Source organism: Monopterus albus, unplaced genomic scaffold (assembly GCF_001952655.1).
Source record: "Monopterus albus unplaced genomic scaffold, M_albus_1.0 scaffold62.1, whole genome shotgun sequence".
Classification (NCBI taxonomy): Eukaryota; Metazoa; Chordata; class Actinopteri; order Synbranchiformes; family Synbranchidae; genus Monopterus; species Monopterus albus.
Genome location: NW_018127942.1, coordinates 2,394,894 through 2,410,805, shown reverse-complemented (window position 1 = coordinate 2,410,805; position 15,912 = coordinate 2,394,894). Strand labels below are relative to the sequence as shown.

Genomic DNA, 15,912 nt, shown 5'->3' with positions numbered 1-15,912 from the left:
TTGTGTCTTCACCTTCCACATCTTTTCTAGCTCTTCTTTCAGCCCTTGGTATTTCTCGAGCTTCTCGTGTTCCTTCTTCCTGATGTTGCTATCGCTTGGGATTGCTACATCTATCACTACGGCCTTCTTCTTCTGTTTGTCCACCACCAGTTTGTATCTGGAAGTCCCACAGGATCTTATATATATATGTATATATATATATATAAAGAAAAACACAAAACTAATTGGTAGCAGCGCTGTATCTTCAGTCAAGTCAGAATAAAACAGGATGGCAAAATCCAAAAGTCTGACTTGGTGATTAGACTTGGAGCATGTTGTGATGAAATGAACTTATTTCCAGAAATTTAAAGCTGCCCACTTTAATGTGTCCTCTGCCAGCTTCGAGCCAGTCACTTTTCTATTCCTCTCCACTCCAACAAGAAATAAAATGTTAAAAGTCACAAGGATACTGTGTATTTATCTTAGGTGTAATGTGGTGTACTTCGGTTAACCAACGTTGTAATTTTGCATTATTCAGTGAATTACTTACTGTGCCTCAGTAGTAGTAGTGGAGTGACTATTTAACTTTATGGAATTCTGTTTTATAAAACTAGGCCAGTAATTATATGAAATGAATGCACCTGCCAAACAGACTCATAGCCACACGAGAGAGAGAGAGGGGGGCGAGCGAGCGAGATAGAGAGAGAGAGAGCGAGATGGCACCTCGATGCTGCTCTCACTGAGGCAGTGTTTGGAGCCGGTTAGAGAGATTCAGTAAGGGCAGACAAAAGGAAAAAAACATGGTGAACACAAGGAAAAGCTCACGGCTTGGGAACGGTCCCTACATCTCCAGGAGGACTAGGTCGTCGCGGAGAAACGAGAGAAACTCTGAGGAACATGTAAGCCGGTTTCTTTTCTTTGCCGGCGAGCTAGTTGGCTAGGTAGCTGTAGCCGTGGCCTCAAGGTGCTCCACAAAATGTATTATTCACAACAAAATATAAGCAGTACTAAGCTTGACACCCTCTCAGTCACGTAGATACACAATAAAAGAAATGGATGCAGCGATTCATATACGTGTCACCCGTACTAATCGTATTGTACAGTTGTCAGATTGCATGCTAGCGAGCTTAACTCCTGGCTAGCTCCAAGTTGAGTTCCCTTTGTGTTTGGTAATTTTACCCGGCTGACTTGTTTCACGATTGTCTCCACAAATTAGCCTTCTAAATAAAGACAACTGCGGCTTCGACGTGGTGCTATTGGCAGTACTTTATGCCACCATACTGCAGATATCGGCGCTATTATTTTCTTAAATATGAAGAGATAAAGCGATAGTTAAGCTAGCGTTGGTAGGGTATAGCTAGCCCGACAGCTAGCTTACAGTGGGGGAAGGGAGTCCCAGGTTCACAACAGTTGGCTGGCTCAAGTCCCGTATTTAGCAAGTCTGAACTTGGTGAACTCTCTCTTGCAAATGTATTTAAGACCCCTAAACAGTCTGTTTTTACAACAAGTGTTTTAAACGCACTGAAACAACGTTCCACCGAAGGATATACCCAAAAATACACGTTTATTAATATTTAGATTTTGCTATGATCGTCTGACCTACGTGCTGATGGTCTATTTTAAAATGTAAACACTGGGATTATGCAAAACAGCACATTCTTGAGTTTTAATGGGATGTTTGTCAAAGATTTATACCTTTGTGAATTCTAGTTTAAGAAATTTGAGTCATTCCTGGTTTGTGTCCAGTACTTTGCAGTGCAGGCTCACTGATGACACTTTAGCCTAGTTTGTGATTCAAAAGCTTTAGGGAGATAAACTTCATACTTGTTCAACTGAACAAGTTATTTCCAAAAAATAGCTGCCTGCATCTCTGTCCATTTCACACAAACCCACCTACAGGCATTGCACACAGTTGCCTGTGACAACAGTGAAATATGCTCTCATATCCACAGGGCAGTTAAACTGTGAAGGGTGTGAGCATCAAGGGCATATGTCGGGTGTTGTTTTTCATAGAACACACCGAGGAGCTTGGTACCTGTGCCCTGTCTATTCTGGTTTTACCTGTTGGAAAACTTGTTTACTTCTGTCTTCCAAGTCCTCCTATAATTGTTATGGATTTTATTTTTTTTACTTTTGTTACAGTTGTTTGTTATTAGCTTAATATTCCGGATTTTTATAGTGATTGCCCGGATGAATTCTTTATGCAAAAAGGGCTGACACAGTATTGGGCCTTCTTGGTGTTCCGATTGATTGTCATTTTTGCATTAATCCTTCCTCCTCTCAAATTTTGGCATGGTGTTTGTTTAACAGAAGGAGCCCAGCAGTGATGTGAGCAGTCCCAGCAGCCCGCGGTTGACTCCCCCTTCCAAGCGAACGCGGCGGCAAACCGCCTCTGACCCCAGCTTCAGTGATACTTCCCCATCCCCTCAAACTAAGAGCCAGAGGGTCAGCTGGGGCATTCCTACCTACCGCACCAGGTCAGCTGCTGAAAATTGCACATGATACTGTGCGTGAAGATAGACAAGTGCATTACAACATTGTCTTTGGCAGAACTAAAATGTTGTGCTTAGACAGTGTTGTATCAAATTCATGTAATTGTAAAAAGTGTTGAAATCAGCCAGAGTTAGTGTAGATGGCTATTTGCTGTCACCAGCTGTCGAGTCAGACCTCATTCACATTATTGTGCATTCTAATGACTACTGCAGACAAACTTAAAATCAAATACTTTAACAGTGTTATGTGTAATTGTTGTCTTTTGTGCAGATGTCCATACATTTTCACTTTGTCGTTTTATTTCTAGGCTATCCTCTCGCAAAATGCAAAATGGGCACAGTAATTCAAATCTTGGAGGGGGAGATCACTCTCACATGAATGGCCATGTGGAGCTGAAGAGGAGCTGCCGAGTTAGGAAGAGCCAGTTTCAACACCTCAATCAGAGCCTGCTGTTTGACCAGCTGGTCAACAGGTAGCTAGCAGTCAGTTACACTACTACTGGCACCTTTTTTGTAATATTGTTTCTAAGAGAAGAGAATAGAAGCAGGAAGTGGAAATTACTGAACTGGTTTTAGAATACTATCCATCTTGGAAGGTGACTTCAGCTTGTAACTCTGTGTGTGTAGCACTGCTGAGGCTGTCCTTCAGGAGATGGACAACATCAGCAGCATCCGGCAGAACCGTGAGGTGGAGCGACTTCGCATGTGGACTGGAGACACTGAGGAGGTGAGTGTGGATCTCTTGTAACACAATCCAGAGCGAAAGAAGAGCTACTGCTTGATGATCTAATATGAACACAAATGATAAGCATTAAGGCTCTGTTCTTTCAGGAAAACATGGACATGTATTCTCGGGTGAAACGCAGGAAATCAATGCGCAGGAGCACTTACACCATGCCTACACACCATAAAGTCATGAGCAAAACGGAGCAGGAGGAGGAAGAGGAGGAGGAAGGGACGGAAGGTCAGTTTCATACTAATGTCCTCCTTATGAATCATGATAAATACCTTATGGAGACACTTTTTTTTTCTTTTCAAAAGCCCAAAATGCAGAGTTGATGGCTCAGTGTGCTTTGGGTGAATCTTTAAAAGCTTGCATCTGGTAGTATTGAAAACCACAGTAATTGCTTTCAGAGTCTCATGGTGAGGAAGAAGAGGAAGATGCAGAGGATGATGATGATGAAGATGAAGATGATGGAGGGGATGAAGCGGAAGAGGCAGAAGAGGAAAATGACAGACCATACAACCTGAGGCAGCGAAAGACAGTTCAGAGATATGAGGCACCACCCATTGGTAATGAGTCTCTTTTTTTCCCCCCTAAGTAAGACCTTTGCAAATGCAATGTTTAGCTGTGTTGTCTAGTTATTTAATAATTCTTGTGTATTTTAAAAGCTTGATCTTTGACAGCTAGTTGCTTTGTGTTTGCTTTCTCAGAGCCCGTGAACAGAAAACAGAGCAACCCCTCACTTTTTGACACTCACAGATCCCCGGCAAGAAGAAGCCATATCAGGTTGGTAGAAACTGACTTTGTGATGAATCTCAGTCAGATCTGATGCTAAATGTGTTAGTGTGTGTAAAATAGAAACAGTGTGACTAGTAGGGCCAATTTACACTTAAACAGAAGCGTGTCTGCTCCAGGGCAAGTAGAGACCATGATCTGGCCTTTTAAAGCAGCTTTTTCATTATGACTAATAAAGTCTGAGCCGTGATTATAAAAAGCTTTCTGTTGATTATTAAGGAATGTGACAGTTTACTGATGTGGCACTAAATTGAGATTTTTACACTTCCTCCAGAGTGAAGAAGCATGCCATTCACAGCAGTGACACCACCTCATCTTCTGATGAAGAGCGCTTTGAGCGAAGGAAAAGCAAGAGCATGACCCGGGCTAGGAACAGGTAACAGCTGCCACTTTCTTTTATCTTCCCTTTCCTTACTTTTTGATTTGATCAGAACACTTTTATTTTTTTAAGGAGGCACAAAGTAATTGGAATTTATTGACAAGGGCTGTAACAGTGGCCACTGTGCGTTTTTAATCCTCTTATGTATTGATCTCTGTCATTCTCATTTGTTTCAAAGATGTTTACCCATGAACTTAACTGCAGAAGACCTGGCTAGTGGGGTGCTGCGTGATCGGGTGAAAGTGGGTGCTAGCTTGGCTGATGTGGATCCCATGAACCTCGATAGTTCTGTGAGTGGAACTGCTAATAAATACAAAAAAAAAACTGCAGAGCAGTGCAGCTTCAGGCTTTAAATGTGGAAAGGTTGTAATTTTTAGGAGCCATGGGTAAAATGTAGGTAATATTGTTTTTTTTTATTACAGTTATCAATAAATTTGATAGCCAAACAGAGAGATGTGTTGGCGTAAGATGTCTTAAAGACAATAAGTGTTCATAGGATATGTGGGAAATGTGTGTTTTCTTTACAGGTGAAATTTGACAGTGTGGGTGGTCTCAGTAATCACATTCAGTCACTAAAAGAGATGGTAGTGTTCCCTCTGCTTTATCCTGAGATTTTTGAGAAGTTCAAGATTCAGCCTCCCAGGTAAGAAGAACTAATGCCACTCAGTTTGGTTGGATGGAAACAGATTATATTAAAATTCAAAAACAGAAATGCTGTCCACTTTTATGGTGGCATTATTTTTATGCTTGTCTTGGAATATACTGTGAATACATAAAAAGAAATAAAAACAAACACTGGATATACACTCACCGGCCACTTTATTAGGCACATCTGTACAACTGTATACACTTCAGTGCAACACTTCTGTCTTAACATCTGTGTTTTATGAAGCTCCGAATGTTTCAGAGTTTGGTGAAACTGTTGTAAATGTATAAACTCAACTTTTTTCCCCCTCATTATTGAATTCATAGTTAAAGGTGGTATTGTACTGGACAACATATTCAGAGGTGTTCCTAATATTCTGGTCCTCTCGGTGTAGCTGGGGTGGACAAAAGTATAGAGATACCTTTTGAATACAGCATTGTGCAGTACAACACCACAGAAGTGTTGCATTGAATTGCATACGGTTGTACAGGTGTACCTAATAAGGTGGCTGGTGAGTGTATGTTTTTGTAGAAAACGTGTTGTAATTTACAGTTGTCAAGTAAATGCAGTTTCCATTTCCTCTCCCCTCCCTTTTAGAGGATGTTTGTTCTATGGCCCTCCAGGGACAGGAAAGACCCTGGTTGCACGGGCGCTTGCCAATGAGTGTAGCCAGGGAGACAGGAAGGTTTCCTTCTTCATGAGGAAAGGGGCCGACTGCCTCAGTAAATGGGTTGGTGAATCAGAACGCCAGCTGCGCCTGCTCTTTGACCAGGTGAGTCAATGACCCAGCACATGGTTGTGGTCACATGCAAGTTCTGTTATAAAACCCTTGTAACCATAGCTTCAGCCACTTGACCTGAACTGACTTTGCACTGTAAATTGGAAGCTAGTCATTTACTGCTGGTAGAGTGTTTTCAAATCTTACATGTATTATGTGCTGCATGCTGTAACATAAAGGATAACTTTGGGTTTTTTGAACCTAAAGGTGGGTATTGTGACTCTATACCTAGTGCCATTTTTGCTATCATTACCTCAGTTACAAAGATTATAGGAAAGGAAAAGTCAAGTTAAATGGCAGTCATCAGGGCAGTCGGTTAGCCTCCGAGAGAGCTCAGAATAAACAGGATTTCAGTCAAATAATTTTTCACGCTTGTTTCTGAATCTGAAGGAAAGCTAACACAATATTTGGACTGTTGTCTGGGGTAGCCATTACAGCTAACTGCATAGGAATATACCTCTGGGACAACTTGTTGGCTGACCTGATCACTCAGTCATATCCTTCCTCTAACATGTCTGAGGCTACATAATTCTAAGAAATGCTACACACGACATAATATTTTTGTTATTGTAGTTTACTGAATCGCTTTTCATGGGATTATCTTTTTTGTCTGTGTGAATTTTTGTTTATTCCAACAACAAAAAAGCAAAACTACTGTTACTTAGTAGATAAATCTGATCACAGAAGCAATATGCGGAGATGATAATCCTGCATTTGATCATTGCGCAGTACTTGTGCTGAACTGCTATGACATAATAAGCATTAGCCTACGTGTACACCTGCACTTGGTATGCAACCCGAGGAAAAAGTGTTTGGTAGTTCAGGATCTGACAGAACATACACAGTCATCCCTTTCAAAATGTTTGCTGCACACACGCTAGTCGGCGGGACGGTGTTCGTAATACTTGGGTCAATTTGCAGAGCAATTAGCCACAGCTGGAGTCTCTTTTTGCTGTGCAGCAGCAGTTGATAAAACTCCAGTATGTACTGTGTCATTTTATTAGTTACCGCACGAAGCATTTTTTCCTTGCTTGGTATTCCCTCACTAGCAAGAAGAGATGAATGAACACTGGAGATAAATGAACACTGCAAAGGAGGTAGTGATCTGAAAATTAGCAGCCACTTTTGGTGGAAATACAGAAGGTTCACAAAAATTTAAATGATCCTTTAGTATTGTCATATTGTTTTTCACCTTATTGAGAAAGATGAGAAAGTTTAACAAAATTAAAGCGATCCCCGCCGGCCTTAATGTATTTTTTCAGTGAACATAATGTGTTTTTTGGGTTTGACCTTGATCTTGTGTGTGTGCTTTTCATCAGGCGTACCTGATGAGGCCATCCATTATTTTCTTTGATGAGATAGATGGTTTGGCTCCTGTTCGCTCCAGCAGGCAAGACCAGATACACAGGTGAGGCTAATGTGATCGTACAAGAATGTACAACTGCTCTTTACACTTGTGTATGCTTGGCACACATCAGTATCTCCAACATTGTCAGCAATGTCTAGTCACTGACTTTCACATCACTCAGAAACTCTAATGAACTTTCTGCATGTTTCCCCCTTTTAAAATCACACAAAAGCATCTATAAAAAAATCCAGCTGTACTACACAGCTGTTGACATGTAGTGGTGAAAGTGTTAAACATCTACCTGCTTTCGCTTTCGGATGCCTGCATCTGCAGGTCAATACTGCTGTTACTTTCTTTGCCAAAAGGTGGCACAGGTTCGCTGGAAGTGCACGGCCAAAGCTGCATCTGGATGTCAGTGCTCCACATCAGTGACACTTAAGCCCACATGTTTTTGTTTATTTGGCACTGAGCAGTAGAGATCAGTCATCATAACAATTTCACATCTAATTTGGACCATTTGTGGTGAAAGGTTTCCTATCCTGCTAACACAGCTTGCCGCTGATCCTTCAGAAAACATTACCATCTGAAAAATTAATCATTTGTGAAATGTAACATTACAATTCTGGACCACAGTTTATTCACATCATGAAATGTGTGTATTCATAAGTTTATAAATACTCTCCTCTCTCTGCCATACCTGGTAAAAAAAAAAAATACATGGGGCTCTAGTAACCAGGGAAATATAACATTTTATAGGTTTTCCTCACACCATTTTGCTCATTGTGTGTTTGTGTGCAAGCAAAGTAGATGTACATAGCTTTTATTATATAAATGTCTTCCAATAAAGTCAGGCAGTTTTACTGTTTGGTGTTAATACAACAGAATAATCAATGTACTACTAAATGTAATAGTTAAAGATTTACAGTCTGTCCTGTCGCCTCCTTCCCTCTGTCCAGTTCTATTGTGTCCACTCTGCTGGCCTTGATGGACGGATTGGACAGTCGTGGGGAGATAGTGGTCATTGGTGCTACAAACAGACTCGACTCTATCGACCCAGCACTCAGGAGGCCTGGACGCTTTGACCGGGAGTTTCTGTTCAACCTGCCCGACAAGAAGGTGAGATGGGAGTAAGCTCTCGAGATTACGTGCAGTGGACACGTACATGGACACATTTTTTGTCAACACATCGTCTTGTTTTTACTGTACTTGGAATTATTATTTTTTTTTTGGTAGTAAGATCAACTTTTAATTTATTATTATTGATTTATACCTAAAAGACTGGATACCACTACATAAAAGTCAAAGAATAAATAGTGGCTTTATCTTAAATGTTGGCCCACACTATCTGTTTCTCCCTGCACAACCACTGCGATATTCTGTAGAAGGATCATTTACTGTACAGTACAGAAAGTGCTATCCCTATCTGCACACCCAGCTGGAGACACAATATAATGCTGAAGTAATTAGTGTTTTACTCATAAGAGTCCTGTGACAAAATTAGTACATTCAGCCTTCTGGCTATTAGGAGTCTCCTACAGTTTTTTCTCTCGCTGTTCTGATCCACCATGGAAGTAACAAAGCAGATGCCCATTAGGTTTCTGGAAAGTGACAAATCAACTTGGCCGGGTTTATTATTATGCAGATCCGATGATCTTGCATTTATGGAAATTTGTTTTTTGTCCCACATCACACGGAGTGACAGTGAGTCAACAGCTTGGTATAGTTGGACCCCCCCCCTTTCCTCTTTGAACCTGTTTAATGGGTTGCTTGCATCCTTTGTCCACACAGTAGGATTAATGGTGATCAAAGGCTAAGCTGCAGGCCATTGCTGGCTGAGATCACCAGTAGTGAGCTCTGACTGCTTAAAAACCTTGCTTTTGTGCAAATAGCAGGCCTCTCTACACATTAAAGTTCAGCTCCCCCCTGGTATTGCCGAGGCCAGGGGCCTGCATGAAATCTGTTTGAGTTGTGTCATTTGTACAGAAAGGGAGATGTGGTTAAAACTTTTGCCCTTCATTCACAACAAGAGCTTTCTTCATGTCTGATCATCAAAGCAGAGTCCTGTGGAGACGTTGGCAATGAGTTTAATGGTGTTTTGTGTTAGCAAGCCCTTCAGTTGAGCTCACTCATGTTCTTGAGTCAGTTTGGATTTTTCTCTTAGTAGTTTTGTCAGTTCTAGATAGAAGGCTACACCTAGTGAGACATTGTTCATTGATATTTATGGTGTGATTTCCTAAGTTGTTTCTTTATTCTTATCTCAAACAACATACTATTTAAATGACAAATTAATTCAATCTTCTTTTACATTGTTGGCATTAGAGATGCACCGATTGATTGACGGAGACTGGAAATGGTGACCGGTCGATCACTCTGAGATTTCTGTTTTAGAGGCAGGACAGTTCCCATCGCACACACCACTGCTCGTGTACAAATATTACACTTCATTTTTAGTTAAAAGTTTGTAAAAAAAAAAAAAATCCACATGCAATAATTTGTTTACATATGGGCACACAAAGCATCATTTAAAAGCAGCTTATGAGCAATGATAAATAATACATAAACTGAACGTGTACTGATCAGCATCTTACAGGCATTTCTGAGAGCACATGAAGCCGGTCCGTGTGCTGCTGTCATGGGGTGGCTTTGATCCACTGCAGGGGTGTGTGATATTGTAGCTATTTGATGCTTCTTCAGGCAATAAGGTGAAAATATTTTTCAATTTATGGATGAAGTTGTGAAATATTTTGACGTACCGTCTTCCCACCCCTGCCCCTCAAACTGTTATTTAACCTTCCGGCGTTCAATCGCTGGTAGACCTACCAGGCATTGTTATAGGATGGAAAACTGCAATGTATAGAAACCTGGCAAAACATTAAAAGCAGACTGAAATGGTATAACTAAAAATTGTCAACCAAAATAATATAATGAGGTCCTTAAACTTGACTCTGGTTTGAAAATTAAGGGAGCAAAAAACGAAGGCCTTTCCAGGATTGACTGTTAATGCAAATCCATAAGCTATACCCACACCAGAAGGTAGGTCAGCCTGTGCCGTCCTCAGAGCTGAACTATGAACACTGTAGTTAACAGTGGAAAGTTATATACCTATATGAGCAGTGTTGCCTGTACGCACTGTGTGTCTCTTTGCTCAAGTATTAGGCCACTGTGTCTGGTGTTCACTGCATGATCACCTGTAGTATGTAGTTTCAAATGTATGGCCTGATCTAATATGATATCACACACACCCCTAAAGTGGATCATATCATGTCTACACCCTAACGTGAGCCCTGCGAAGCTTGGTGTAACAGCAGCCACACTGACTTCACCTGTTCTCAGTATTGCCTGAAACATGATTGGGACATTACAATGAGAAAAACGTCTCATTATAACAAGATACTAAGCAAGTTATACACGATCCCACCCCTATTTGATTCAGTGATTTTTTTTCTTTTTTTTTTTTTTTATTACAAATTTTTCATTAAAGAAAAGTTAGAAAAATGTCTGTGTATGCCACCAAATATAGTTCTTGGAGAGAAAGAAAAAAATTGAAGAGGGCGGGTGAGGAAAAAAAAAAAAAAAAAAAAAAAAACAACTCGGAATTAGCCAAGAATTGCAATCGAGGCATCTCTAGTTAGCATTGTTGCCTTGTTGGTGTCATTTGACATGTTGTTCCTATCAGTGCTGCATTTATTGTTTGTTTTTTTTGTTTGTGTGTGTCTGTGTCTTTTTATTTTTTTCAACCCCAAATCCTCTTTTCAGGCCAGAAAACACATCTTGGAGATTCACACACGGGACTGGAATCCCAAATTGGCTGAGCCATTTATAGATGAACTTGCAGAAAAATGTGTCGGTAAGTTTGACACCTTTGTATTATATGTGTTGTTAAATGACGTACTTCAGAATTATCAGCACACAGTAATAACAGTAGAGAATATATTTAAGAAACTCTTTGTCCTGCCGACATCCATGTTCTCTGTGCCATTTGAAAATGACTCGTAAAACCAAAACAGATGACTGACGAACCTTTTTATGTCTGCCTTGCTCCCAGGCTACTGTGGTGCTGACATCAAAGCACTTTGCACAGAGGCAGCCTTGGTGGCGTTGCGCCGCCGCTACCCCCAGATCTATGGCAGCAGCGTCAAACTGAAGCTTGATGTCACCTCCATCGTCCTGGGGCCTGGCGACTTCAGCAAGGCCATGAGGACAATCGTCCCAGCCTCACAGAGGGCCTTGGCTCCTCCTGGCCGAGCCCTGTCCCCCACCCTCAGGCCATTGCTGGCCAGCTCTTTCTCCTCGGTGCTGAAAGCTCTGCTTCGTGTCTTCCCCCATGCTCAGTGTAATGACAGGGACAACACAAACGGTAGGTGTCTGGGGCCCAGATCTCAGCTGTATCCTTTGTTTTCACTTTCCTGCTGCTGGTTGATGCTTCTCACACCCTGTCTCTTGCTCTCTTCTGCCTTGCTACCTTTCTCATTTGTTAGCACACTTTCCCTATTGTCACAGGGGAAGGTGATAAAGAAAGATATTATCAAATTCTGCTTGACTCTGAGACTGAATGCTTTGTATCACCCTCACACACTGAACATAGAACCTGTGGTGAAACGCCACCCCTTGAGTATGCAGAGTCTGGATAACCAGTCAGCCTGCTGGTGCTTCAGTAAGTCAGCTCCCACTCCAGTCAACAACAGCAGTGTTTACAGCAGATTAGCCACAGTGCACCACTTGACCAGTGGGAAATTGCTTCCTGGAGTTGTACTTCCTGCACCCAATAATAACATAAATTTCCCAGGGATCTGTATCACTTTAAATGCCCATTACATCTCACCTAATAAGCCAACTCTTTCTTTTATTCTCACTTTTTGGTGAAATTGCTTCATTAATGTCAGACATAGGGTTGTTCTGAGGATTAAATATTTAGAAACAAACTGTTAAGTTCATTTACCACCATTAAGCTCAATAATTCCTGGAAATGGGAGCTTCTATGTAAGCATGTATTATAAGCAGTGTTCATCTCTGTGCTAGGCGGTGACAATCATCTGCTTGAAGAGGACTTGTACAGCGATGATGACAATGAGGAAGGCTCTGCTTCCATATATGAAGTCCAGCCTGCTGCATCCCCAGAGAGACAAACTTCCTCTTCTGCAATGCACAGACCTTTCCTCCATTTCTCCTCGTGAGTTAACAGAAATTCAGTTTTTATGGACATCTGGTTATATAGTTGTTTATATAAAATCAAATACTACTTGACTCTGAGACTGAGCGCTTTGTATCACCCTCACACACTGAACATAGAACCTGTGGCGAAACGCCACCACAGGTGTTTATTTAAAGTGCATAGTCACTGGCATCAAAGTATGCTACTACAAACATCAATGTGAAAATAAATACATCTAAGTTTTTAGTCACAAGATCTAGGCCAAGGAATTTTAAAGACAGCATACTGAGCATGATGTGTAAACACTATTTGGAACACTTTCAGGGAAACAACCTACACAGAACATGTATTTGCTCTTTGAAACATTGAACTGATGCTGAATGTTGATACAGAATAGCTTTCTGACTAATATATAGTAGACCCGGTTCTCTTGGATATTATCTTCCTAGTAGAAGGCAACCTGTTTGTAAATGTATACCTTTATTTTTCATACAACTCATCAAAATAGTCGGACTGTATATTAAGTGGAATGAGCAACAGCAGAGCTTAGTGGTTCTACAGGCTGAGCTTTGTCAGCTGTGGAGACAAGCCCAGATCAGAGGAGAGGATGAAAGTGAAAAGAGAAGGTGAGAAGACAGTTCTGAAATCAGAATTATAGTTTTTGCTACTGAATTGCAGTTTTTTTTCTGCTATGGTGCCGTGTGTGATTAAATGAAAGAAATCCTCTCAAGGCTCATGGTATGGATTTATATATGTAGAAGGGCTTTATTGGATGGTCAACAAACAGAATTAAAACAACACTATGCTTTATGGCTCTCTGTCTTTATTAGTGCGCTCAGAGTCGGGTTTAACTGGCCTAATTGCCACATCTTGTTATCAAACACCTGTGCTGCAATGGAACCTCTAAGGGTTCCAATACAGGCATCCTGCAGGTGTAAAGGTAGTTATCTGTAATGTATATCCCTAATATACTGTATAAGAGAAATGATGAGAGATGAGAGCGGAGAATCAGTCAATTCTGGCTTGTCTAAGTAGGATACTGTGTACAGATGCAGCTCTAAGCTGCTGTAAGCAGGGCCTGTGCTGCAGGAATCATGTCCTCTATGTGTCTATAGCTTCTTTTACACAGAAGTCGCAGCAAACGTCTGGCAATTTGGCCCTCTTTCAAGGCAGCTTTTTGATTTAAGACCTTTGACACTGAGCTTAAAAAAGCCAACAAAATGCAGCTTCTGTGTTCCTTTTACACAACCGCTGGAGTCTCTGTAGCAGAGGCATGATGCTTAATCATGACATCTGACGGTCTGTGTACTTTGTGGCCAATTTGAAAACAAAACAAATGGGCAGGTGATGGATACAGCACTGACTATGAACTTTCATCTGCTTCTAGCTCTGCACTTCAACAGCCCACAGCTTACCGGCCCCGTCTGCTTCTGGCTGGGCCCTTGGGCTCAGGACAGAGCTCCCATTTGGCCCCTGCCTTGCTGCACCACCTGGACAAGCTGCCAGTGCATCGCCTGGACTTGCCCACTCTCTACTCCGTCAGTACTAAGACACCAGAGGAGTCCTGTGCTCAGGTAATACATACACATTGTTTCTTCAAGCTTTAGCGGGGTACTTGTAGTTAAGCCTTACTTTCAGGTTAAATCGTTTGTAGTATTGCTTTTTTTATCCATTCAGATTTAAGCGACAATGTGTTTGACCTATCTGTGTGGTTCTAGGTTTTCCGTGAGGCCCGTCGGAGTGTGCCCAGCGTAGTGTTCATGCCACATATCTCAGAGTGGTGGGAGACAGTGGGAGACACTGTGAAGAGCACTTTTCTCACCTTGCTGCAGGATGTGCCCTCTTTCAGCCCTGTCCTTATCCTTGCCACTGCTGAGACCCACTACTTGCAACTGTCAGAAGAGGTAGGAATAGTGTACACCCACACACACATGCAAACCTCAGCTGACATTTTCAGATTTACCTGGCTGCCTTATGTTCTATGATTGTGGTTCCATGATGTGAGAATGGAGAATGTTGACCTAATACCATTTATAGGCCTGGATATTGGCGCTGATCTCCCAATTTGTTTGATTCTTGACAATTTGGTTACATCCAAGAACCACCAGAACAGCTTCAGTGCATCTTGGCATTGGTTCTAAAAGTCTCTGGACTCTACTGGAGGGACCAACACCATTGTTCCAACAGACGGTGTTCTGGTGACTATGAAGGCCACAACATATGATTTTTATTATTTTCATACTCTTCAAACAATTCGGTGACCCCTTGTGTCCATGGGGACATTGTCATTAGCTTGGAAGAGACCGCTTGTTTATTCAGGTTTTCCTTTAATTTGTCACCAGTCTGGTATGTGTGTGAAGTCCGCATCATAGACTAATTGGTAACACATTTCCCAGTTATAAAACTGTGGGCCTAGGATTTATTTTCCTTGGCAAATGCAAAACAACTGAAACATGATACATTTGCCATTTTTAAAAGGGCTACAGGTGCAAAACAGTTGAGCAAGAATAAAGAATAATCCTGCACCACTTACAAAGGCATCATCTTTGTGTTTTAAAAAAATAAATCCTATCCTATACATCTGTACATGGACTGTCAGCACCAGTTGCTTCGGCCAAGTACAGACATCTGCATCACTTTGAGCACAGAAACTGAAATTCATCTGGATTGCCTGTGCTAACACATCAGCCAGTTAGCTCACCAGCTGAATAAAGTAGAATCAATCCACACACTGCTCAGTCAACTTTACAGCCTCACATCTTGTAGCCAGAGATAATATCTCCTCAACAAACCCAAATGGAGAGCTCCGATCAGTATGCAGTCTTTTTTCAATCCATCCTTCTCAAAGATGTGGTCTCTAGGTTCTGTATGAGATAGTCTGCTCAATATCCAGAGTGACAGCAGTACATAGACTGTAACTGTTTACATGACAGACTGCTGGACTGTTGTGACTCAAGGTGGCTAATTTTGTTGCAGTGTATCATGGTATGAAAATTGATGGTTATCATACCATGCACATTTGCTTATGACCCGTACTGAAGGGAAAAAAACAATATACCTGCACAACTTTCTTCCTTGACTGCCTGTTAGACTCAACCGGCGCCGTACACACACAGGCAACGGACAAATGGCAGAGAGAAGGAAGCTGATAGCCTATCACCAAACTTCAGCCACCAAAAAGGAAATTAAAATCAGCAGTGTGGGATTACTTTGGATAAGTGAACACCTTCGAGAACACAATCCCTCTGTGCAGCTCAAAGTATGTTTCCCGTCTGTTTCAAGTAATGAGAAAATTGTTTTTTCAAATCCAGCTTTTGTCATTTTAAAAGGCAGTGGAGGCTAAAGCACAATTCGTGGGGGTTCTTTCCTTCCCTCAGTCAGTGCTGCAGACACACAGGTTGTCACAGTCAAGGTCATCTATTCCCACCGAGTTTTTATCTACTTGGGCTCCATCTCTGTTTTCTTGTCATTCATCCAGCTGCCCACTTCTCTCCCTGGGTATCCCCACCCCTGCTCCTTTATCCCTACTCTTGAATTTAATATTTTCTTTCTGAAAGCCAAAGCAGAGTTAGACCACCTGTAGCTGTGAGGGAGGGATTACTACTGAGTTAGGGGGAAA

The 15,912-nt window shown here is 41.6% G+C and overlaps 1 protein-coding gene across 3 annotated transcripts in view; it reads left to right on the top strand.

The window, feature by feature from the left end:
* The first annotated feature begins 603 nt into the window (after window positions 1-603).
* Window positions 604-15,912, top strand: part of atad2b (ATPase family AAA domain containing 2B) — a 68,274-nt gene continuing 52,965 nt past the window's right edge. For 2 of the 3 annotated variants that reach the window (XM_020603664.1, XM_020603666.1), the window contains exons 1-19: window positions 604-878; window positions 2,290-2,456; window positions 2,780-2,944; window positions 3,099-3,198; window positions 3,303-3,435; window positions 3,606-3,764; window positions 3,906-3,981; window positions 4,265-4,366; window positions 4,548-4,659; window positions 4,897-5,012; window positions 5,613-5,787; window positions 7,113-7,201; window positions 8,098-8,257; window positions 10,898-10,988; window positions 11,187-11,498; window positions 11,727-11,795; window positions 12,161-12,311; window positions 13,681-13,867; window positions 14,012-14,197. In XM_020603664.1, coding sequence (XP_020459320.1) covers window positions 780-878; window positions 2,290-2,456; window positions 2,780-2,944; window positions 3,099-3,198; window positions 3,303-3,435; window positions 3,606-3,764; window positions 3,906-3,981; window positions 4,265-4,366; window positions 4,548-4,659; window positions 4,897-5,012; window positions 5,613-5,787; window positions 7,113-7,201; window positions 8,098-8,257; window positions 10,898-10,988; window positions 11,187-11,498; window positions 11,727-11,795; window positions 12,161-12,311; window positions 13,681-13,867; window positions 14,012-14,197 — 2,649 coding nt within the window. In that variant the 5' untranslated portion in view covers window positions 604-779. The remainder of the gene's footprint in view (window positions 879-2,289; window positions 2,457-2,779; window positions 2,945-3,098; window positions 3,199-3,302; window positions 3,436-3,605; window positions 3,765-3,905; window positions 3,982-4,264; window positions 4,367-4,547; window positions 4,660-4,896; window positions 5,013-5,612; window positions 5,788-7,112; window positions 7,202-8,097; window positions 8,258-10,897; window positions 10,989-11,186; window positions 11,499-11,726; window positions 11,796-12,160; window positions 12,312-13,680; window positions 13,868-14,011; window positions 14,198-15,912) is intronic. The other variant, XM_020603665.1, reaches the window with a different exon arrangement.